The sequence below is a fragment of the Macaca nemestrina genome, chromosome 10 (genome assembly GCF_043159975.1).
Source record: "Macaca nemestrina isolate mMacNem1 chromosome 10, mMacNem.hap1, whole genome shotgun sequence".
Taxonomy (NCBI): Eukaryota; Metazoa; Chordata; class Mammalia; order Primates; family Cercopithecidae; genus Macaca; species Macaca nemestrina.
This window is the reverse complement of record NC_092134.1, coordinates 137,640,025-137,648,442: the sequence shown is the minus strand read 5'-3', so window position 1 is coordinate 137,648,442 and position 8,418 is coordinate 137,640,025. Positions and strand designations below refer to the sequence as shown.

The following is an 8,418-nucleotide window of genomic DNA, read 5'->3' as shown; positions in this document are numbered from 1 at the left end:
CCCTCATTTTTCCCCTGGAGTACCATCCCCCCTGCAGCTTTCACTCAGGCATTCAGTTGGACTCTAGCCAGGCTGACCTGCAAGGAACTAGGATGAAGCGATTGTGCACCAGATTTCTGGGCAGCAGGTTGGCCTGAGGTGTAGGAAAGGCAATGATGAGTGATGTCTGGCCCGTGCTTCCGACTTTGCATCATGTTCTCAGCATGGCGCTCTGGGAAGCTGCTACCTATTGATTATGTTAGTATTGCAAGATGTAACCTCTTCACCATCTGGGGTTTGTCATTAATTTGTATTTAGAATGGTAAACCCCTTACCTCCTGTGCCTTCACACTTCCTGTCTACTCGTCTTACCTAACATTTCTCCATAGCACTTATTACTATCCAAAACACTGTACATTTAGCTTACTGTCTGTCTTCCCCCAGGATGTAAGCTTCATGAGGCAGGGATTTTGTCTCCTTTATCTTCTGCTGTATTTCCAGTCTGAGAACAATGCCTGGCACACAGTAGAACCTCAATAAATACCAAAAGGAAAGGCAAGGAGAGGAGAGAAGAGGGGAGGGGAGAGTAGGGGAGGGGGAAGGAAGGAAGGAAGGAAGGAAGGAAGGAAGGAAGGAAACGGAGAGACAAGGCATCAAAGACAACAGATGCATCTTTATAAAGAACATGTCCATTTATTTTATTATTTTAAATCTGAACTTTCGTAAAATGACAGTTACTTGCATTTAGCTCCAAATGTTTTTGTGATGTGAACTGGAGACAAGCCCAGGTTTGGACCTTTGCATCTTCCTATCAGGTCCAGCGGCTGCACCATTCAGCCCTGTAACTTAATTTGCATCTGCTGAGACTGTGGCAGCCCCATTGCAAGTGACTCAGTTTTCTGAGTCACTAGTGATAGTAGGTAGGGGATGCCGTGCTCCTGACTGCATTTCTCTTACAGCTGGTCAAAGTCAGAAATGATGGTGAAGTACAGGAGGGTGCCCCAGGGCATGTGGGAATGCTTGCAGTGCCTGAGAACTCTGCGGTGGAGAGACCCCAGTGGGGTTCCGATACCTCAAAAGGATGCAGCTTAAAAGAGGACCTAAAAGAAACTTAAGCTTGAAGTTTCTGAGAAGTAGCATCATTTCTCTTCCTTCCTACACCCATTCTCTCAGCCTCTTTCTTTCTACACATATTCCCTCTTTAAGACCCCATCAAGCCGGGCCCCTGCAGACAGACAGCACGCTGTGTGGGGGTAGGAACGCGCTTGCGTGCACGTGCGTGTCTCCGCTGCCGTGCCCTCCTCTGCTGCAGGCTGAACGCTCACACGTTGGTGTGCTGAGAACCTGACGACATCACGCTGCCCGGCTGGCTTTGGCCCGAAGGTGCTGAGCTGGCTGCCCGGCTCCTGCTTCGATCCCCACCTCCTGGGCTCCTCAAGGCCGGCTCATGCATCAGCTTGAGCTTCTCGTGCTCCTCTTTCAGGAAGAAGTCCACTAATAAGCTCTTCTCTTTCTTGATCTGGTCGCTGATGTCCGTGGGGATATCTGGAATCATCCAGTCCACGAGGACGCTCAGGAACATCACGAGGTTCTGCAGAAAGCCAAGCAGAGAGGGGCCAAGTTGGAGAGGCCTGGCCCGGCGAGGTGGTGACCCTGGAGCAGAACGCCTCCATGTCAATCCTGGCTTTGCAACTTACCAGCCCAGTGATCGCAACCAATGAGCATAACTCTACCTTGGTGTCCTCACCCATAAAATGCAGTGGCAACAGTGCCTACCCTGGAGTGGCTGTCAGGATGAAATGGGTTAATACGTGTGGGGCATCTGCGGCAGTGCCTGGCACAGAGCAGGACTCCGTCAGTAGTAGCTACTGCTTCTTCCCTTCACCAGGACTTGTGCCCCCACACCATCCTCAGAGTGTTCCCATGTGTCCAGTTCTTGCTTCTTGGCCTCTAAGCCTCCAGGCCCTCCGTGCTTTAGAAAATGGAAAGTGGTTTTCTAGAAAGTGGCGACAAAGCCCAGTGGCTTCTCCTGGGCTGTCACTGTGCCACTTGCTCCTCTCCTCCCTCCATCTGGCTCTCTCTATCCTCTACACTAGAGACGGACTTGGGGTTTTCGCATTGACTTCGGGCCTTCGCTGACCCGGTGCACTGCTGACATTGACCTTACACCGTTCTCAGTCACTGCAGCCACCCCGGCTAACCCTGCCTCGCTGGGAACCCCTGCGTCCAGCTTGCCTCGATCGGGTCTAGGCTTTGGCGCACACTTGCAGTAGTCTTCCTTCTGGCTGCTAAGCCACATCCCTTTGCTGGTGCACACGGTAGGCTAGGACTGCTTCTCCCTGGAGGATTTACTGTCTCAGTGAATGAATACATGACAGCAATGCGTGGCAAGGCTCAATGAATGCATCTGATTCCCATCCAATTCCCCAAGCCACATTTCACCCAGCTTTACCCAACACACTCCTCCCATTGTGATACTCTTCTCTGGCTGCCAGTTACGCACTCACATGCCTTTTCCCCTCTGGGACTGTGACTGAGCCCTTGAACCCTACATGTTCCTAGGGGTTCAGGGGAAGACGCTGGGGACCAACTGCTGCTTCCAGAGGCTCCTGGGCATCCTGGGTGCTTGCGAGCTGCTTCACCAAGTCACACACTCTTCCTCTCAATTCATTCCTTCCGGCGTGAGTGGAATGTCACATGTGACATATGGGAAAGTGAGGAGACTCTGGGGTGTGAGGCAGCACGGGATGTCTGAGCGATCATTCAAACATATCGCCCCCATCTCTCCAGAGGAAGAATGGCTGTCTTCTTTAGGTGAAAGACTAGCCGATGGGCTTCTCCACTTTCTGGGCCGGGGTCTGGGGGCAGGATACTTTAGAGCCCCCCAGAGATCTGCCTTCAGGGAATACAAAAGCCTGAAGGAGCCAAAGAGAAAAGGATCTGGGCTCGTTCTTCAGCCCTGCTTGAAGACCGGGGGCACCCAGAGTGGGAATTGGGGGCCCTCGAGCTCAGAGAATCTCAGCGATGCAATTGGAGCTGTGGCTATTGTCCCAGATAGGAATCACTGGGCTCGAGTTTGCTATTCATTCAGGGATGGCTCGACGGCTCTGGGGGCCCTTCCCACCAGATGTCTCAGTGGCTGAAACAACACTAACAAAGGAGGGAGCCCAGAGTGCAAGCAGAAAGGTTCCAAACCTGAGTTCTTTCATGATTGCAGAGATGAGATGGGGCTGTTTGTCTGCCCCAGGCTGGGACTCTGGTTTCAATGGCCCCTTTCCTTTCTTAGCCTTAGGTTTAAACAGGAATCTATCTTCACCCTGCAACTTACTCCACATCTGTCTTGTAACCTTACACTGTGTTTTATTCTCTGTCTGCAAAGTCCACCCATTAAAGAAAGCCCTCTCAAGAGTCCTCCTGGCTCACCCAGGAAGGAAGCCCTCACTTCTGCCTGCCACACATGAAGCTTTCTTATGTCACAGAGTACCATGGGAACCTGGAGGTAGATGCAAGAAATGAGTGCAGTATCCTTACCCCTGCAGCTCGGATTTGAATGGGCTGTTCCTTATCCCAACAACTCACCTGGAAGATGATGACAAAAGCCAGACGGGCGGACAGAATAAACCAGTACTGTTTGGAAAACTCATAAGGGTTCGGGGCCCAAGGCGGCTCTCGGTAATCCTTAAACCTGCCCAAAGAGAAATGTGGTGTTAAGATCGGGAGGGGATGGAGAACAGGGTGGTAATTCTCTGGGTGAAACCTCAAGGGCTGGCTAGAGCATCAGGCATGCATGCCCTTGGCGTTGACTTGGAAAATAGGGGGAAGTGGGCAAAATCTATGGCCTAACCAACAAATTTCCAAAAAGGACTGAAGTCCAAAAAAGCCAATGTCAGCCTAGAAATGTCCTAAAAAGATGTTTCTACGACTCTCTCCAATAGCTCCCAAAGCTTACTTTGGTGTCAGGCTTCAACTCCCGAAGGAGCCCAGGGCATCTGAGGGTAGTCCAGGCCAGTGGGTCCACCTGGGCCTCCCACTAGCCTGTGACCTCTGTGTGGGTAGGGGAGACCCAGACACCCTGCATGGTGCTCTGCAGCCAGGGGGCTCGGGGAAGAGGCAGACACCAGCAGGCAGTCTCGGGCTTCTTCCCCTTCCAGATGCTTCAGGACTACAGCCACCAGAGGGGCTGGCCTGGTTTCATGGCTGCATTGTGGAACCAGAAAGAAGGCTGATCCAGACCAAGCTGGAGGCTGAGTGAATTTGGGATGGGAGGGTCATGAAGCATCATAGTTGATCAGTCTTGTGTTTTGCTAATCATGTTCCTGATCTGTCTGCACGGTTTAAACAATAAAATGTTAACACCTGACCTGAGCTCGTGCCTCTTTCTCAGACCCACAGAGAAGCCTTGGGTTTTCCCTCACCCTTGCCTTTTCACCCCCATTCCAGAATGATTCATGTGAAAACTAGCTCATTTCCTCAGACTCACATTTTTCTAAGCCTGGAATAATGACAAGAGGCTGGTACCAGAACTATGACCCTTCCTGGAGCAGTTTTCTCCATGGAATTCAACAGCTCTTTGCTGCTCAATAAAAGCAAAGCAAGTCCTGGGCTACAGAAAGAGGTGGGTGGTGTCAGGCCACCAAGCAGTGACAGTGGCTGCCAAGGAAGGCAGGCAGGGACTCCGCCCAGGTCAGTCCCTGAGCAAAGGGCTTTTCTGGAAGGTTTCACATTTCATCTTCACTATAGCATCCTCAGGCAGGCATTGTTACCCCCGCATAACACAGGAGGAACCTGAGGCTTGGAGAAGTTGAAGTGTGTGGCCAAGGTCTCGTGACCAGTAAAGGCAGAGTCAGGGTAGGAATGCGAGTCTGGCTGAATCTGGGCTTTCTTTCCGTTATCATAGGGCACCTTACCAATGGCCACAATGTAGAGGCATTCAGAAGTAGGTGCTCTTTGGTCCTTCTCCTGCCATAAATGAATTAGCTGCTCTAAAAGGCCCACATAAAAGCCTGTTGGTTTTCCGTTGTCCAAAGAGATGAGAGAAGAAGAGAAGAGGAGGAAGAGGAAAAGAGATGCACATACAAAGATAGAAAAGGGTGCAATGATAAGAGTCAGCAACAGAAAGACACAACTGAGAAGTAGACACTGGGGACTCGACTAGGGTTTGGCAGGAGGCCAGGAGCTACCCTCTCCCTGCCCGACTCCCCCTCTCCCAACAGCTGATCACAGCTGCCGCACGCTTTGTTTGACATCCGGATGAAAAGCAAAGCTGACTGCAGCCCAGCAGAGCACCACAGGATTCATCATAACCACCCTCAGCTGAGGACAGAAACACGGCCAGCTCCAGATTATCCTTGCTGATGGGAGAGAGGGAGAGCGTGGCTAAGTGAATGAGAACATCTTGGGGTGGGAAAAACCTCAGACTCACCTATCCTCCTGTTGCCTCCAGACAGGACGCCATGGCAGCAGGCAATTTATCTCACTCTTCTAGAGACCTCCAGAGGAGGGTGACACACACACGCACTCCTTACCATGGGGAAATCCTTCCCCAGGTTCAGCCCAGTCCCTACTGCTACAATCAAAGTCCATTTCTCTTGTTCTCTAGCTCCATCTCTGCAGGAACAGCTGCTCGCTGACCTCAGTATGCGAGCCACTGCTCACCCCTCTTTTTTCCAGTCTGAAAAGAATCCATAAATAATCTAATTCTGGTTCCACCTCTGCTATTAACTCACCCCAGCTTTTGGGAATGTCACTTTGTCCTCCCTCAGTGTCTAAAACATGTTTCGAGTCTAACAAGCATATCCATCTAATCGAGGATCTGCAGAAAGATTAACACAGAGATCTGTACAGAAAATAGCTCGAATGCAGACAGGCTAAGTGTGGTTCTGTTAGGAACTGATGGTAAGCCATGCCACAGAAAAGAACAGTGAGCAATTTAATATTCATCTGCTCACATTTCTTTCCAAAGCTAACTTTATAAAAACTATGACCTACAGTGAGAAATACATTTTACACTCATGCACATACACAGACTGCAATAAAAATTACACAAAACATACTTTGCTGTGTGCAATGCACTAGTATTTTCCTATTCTACTCTATCTGATCCTAACCCACCCTATTCTTTAAAATGCCGATCATGACCCACTAAAGTGATTTCATAATTCACTAATGAACCATGACTCATAGTTTGAAAAACCTTGATTCTCCTAAGCCCCGACCACCAGGTAAATGACTCGCTGTTTACATTCCAATGTAAGTTCAGATTTCACAATTGTTTTTAACTTTTACCCTAAGAAGTCAGGCGTATCAAATGTTTCACTGAGTAACTCAGAAGACACTAATTAAACCAAGAGATAATTAGCTTTAAGAATAGAAGTGTTCACCAAAGAGAGTGGCTAATCAACCTAATTACTTCCACCACTGTGATGCTGAGCGTTTTGTTTCTAAACACAGTGCTTAGCACTGGCAACAGTTTGTGCTTTGGAGGCAGCAGGTGAGGGGTTGAAAGCCCCGACCAGCACTGTAGTTCTCTGTCCTCTTGCAAGTTACCTAACATTCTGATGCCCAGCTTTCTCAACTATAAAATGGGCCTGAACTTTCCACCACAGAGTTGTTCTGAAGACGGAGGGTCAACACCGAGTGCTCCGCACACTATCTGGCCCATCAGAGGACCCAATAAATAGCAGCTGTTCTTTCTCTTTTTACTGGAAGTTACTTATGGCATACACCTTTTCGGTTAAAAGAGGACAGAGCATGTAGACCACGGCTTCCAGTTCCTCCTAGCTTTCCAGGAGGATTTTTGAGCATGCAAGCACTAAATGCTGTAAGTTTTAGTGCAAATCAGGAGTCAGCCAAGGGCACAGCTGCACAGGGCTTCTCTCAGGACCTCTGTCCAGGTAAATGGCATGAAACGGACAAGTGCTGGCTGGTGGGTGGAGGCCACAAGACAGCTCCACAACAGACCTGTTCCCATGGCTTGGGGAGCTCGGGTCTCCCAAAGTCCCACTGAGTTCCCCAGCATTGGGTGAGCCCCTACATCTGGGCAGCCTCCTGCAGCTGCCAGCCGTGGCCCCCAAAGAGATGCAGAGTTTAATCCCCGGCATATTATTTTAGGGACATTCCTGGATCTCACCCTCACCCCTCCAGTCCTCCTTCATTTTCCTTGAGGCTTAACATAAAGTTTGAGAGTTCCCCTGAGTTTTCTAATAGGGAGAGACTTCCAATAATGAGACAGCTAGCCTGTCTAAAAAAAAACCTAGTCTGCATCTGGATCAGCTATGCCACTTACTATCTAGAAGAGCCCGAGGAAGTCATTCCACATTTCCGAACCTAGGTCCCGGATCTACAGAGTGCAGCTCCCAAAATGTGTATCCCAGTGCTGAGCATACAGGAGCTGTCTCAATCTCAGCCAGGAGTGAATGAACAGATGTGCGTGCGTGCGTGTCTGTGTGTGCGTGTGTGCGTGTCTATGTGTGCGTGCATGCGTGTCTGTGTGTGCGTATACCTTGCGTGTTGAAGACGCTGTGAGAATTAAATAAGACAATCTATGTGAATATGATTTCTGGAGCTTCTGCAGAAAATGAACACAAGTTTCTTCTGGGAGGGAACAGCTGGGATGGGAGCTGAGAAGTGACCCTTTTCTTCTCATATACATACATAATACGTGTCTATGGAATTACTTTTATAATTAAAAAGTTCAAAATGGTAAAAGATGAACGTAATTAATGGCAATGCACAGTTGATTCAAGTACATTTTTATATTAAGCTTTCCTGAGCAAAATTATAGTGTTAATTTCGACAGACTCATATATGAAACTGACACAGAAATCAACTTAATAGTTTAGCTTTAAAATTATGTTAACATTTTATCTAGATTGTTCTAACTTTGTGAAAAATCACATTGATTGAATTGAATTTGTACATGACTTAAATAAGATTTCCATTAACTCAAAATATCTTTCATTGTAAAATGAAAACAATACCTTAAAAGTTCTACAAGTTAATACTATGTTAATGCATAGAAAAATGCCTAGAAAACATTCACCCATAAGTATAACCCTATTACTGTCGGAAGGATGCCTGGGTTGGGCAGGGGTTAGGGTGGAGGCAGAACAGAGGTGGAGTGGTTGCCTGTAATGTTTAGAATTTTTGTAGAACTAGATTAATAAATGACATGTCATTAAACCTGAAGTTTTTCGAAAAGAATCTTTGAAGATTTTTTTATTCCAAAGCCCCCATTTTTACAGATGAAAAAACTGAGGTACAGAGAGGAGAGAGACTCAGGGCTCAGATGTCCTCATCCTGTCCTCACTTGCAGGGTGACTTGTGACAGTGACATCTGCCACAACTCATCACAACACAAAGTCACTGTGGGCAGGGATGGTGCTGAAGTCAACGATCAGTAACAGCTTTTTAATGAGCTTTTGTGATGTAATAAATCAG

The 8,418-nt window shown here is 48.3% G+C and overlaps 1 protein-coding gene across 1 annotated transcript in view; it reads right to left on the bottom strand.

Moving 5' to 3' along the window:
• Positions 1-652: 652 nt before the first annotated feature.
• LOC105484171 (anoctamin 2) overlaps positions 653-8,418 on the bottom strand; it is a 363,016-nt gene continuing 355,250 nt past the window's right edge. Inside the window, exons 23-24 of the mRNA XM_011745546.2 lie at positions 3,559-3,664; positions 653-1,570 (exon numbers count right to left, since the gene is read on the bottom strand). Of these exons, the coding sequence (XP_011743848.1) occupies positions 1,301-1,570; positions 3,559-3,664 (376 nt within the window). The 3' untranslated portion in view covers positions 653-1,300. The remainder of the gene's footprint in view (positions 1,571-3,558; positions 3,665-8,418) is intronic.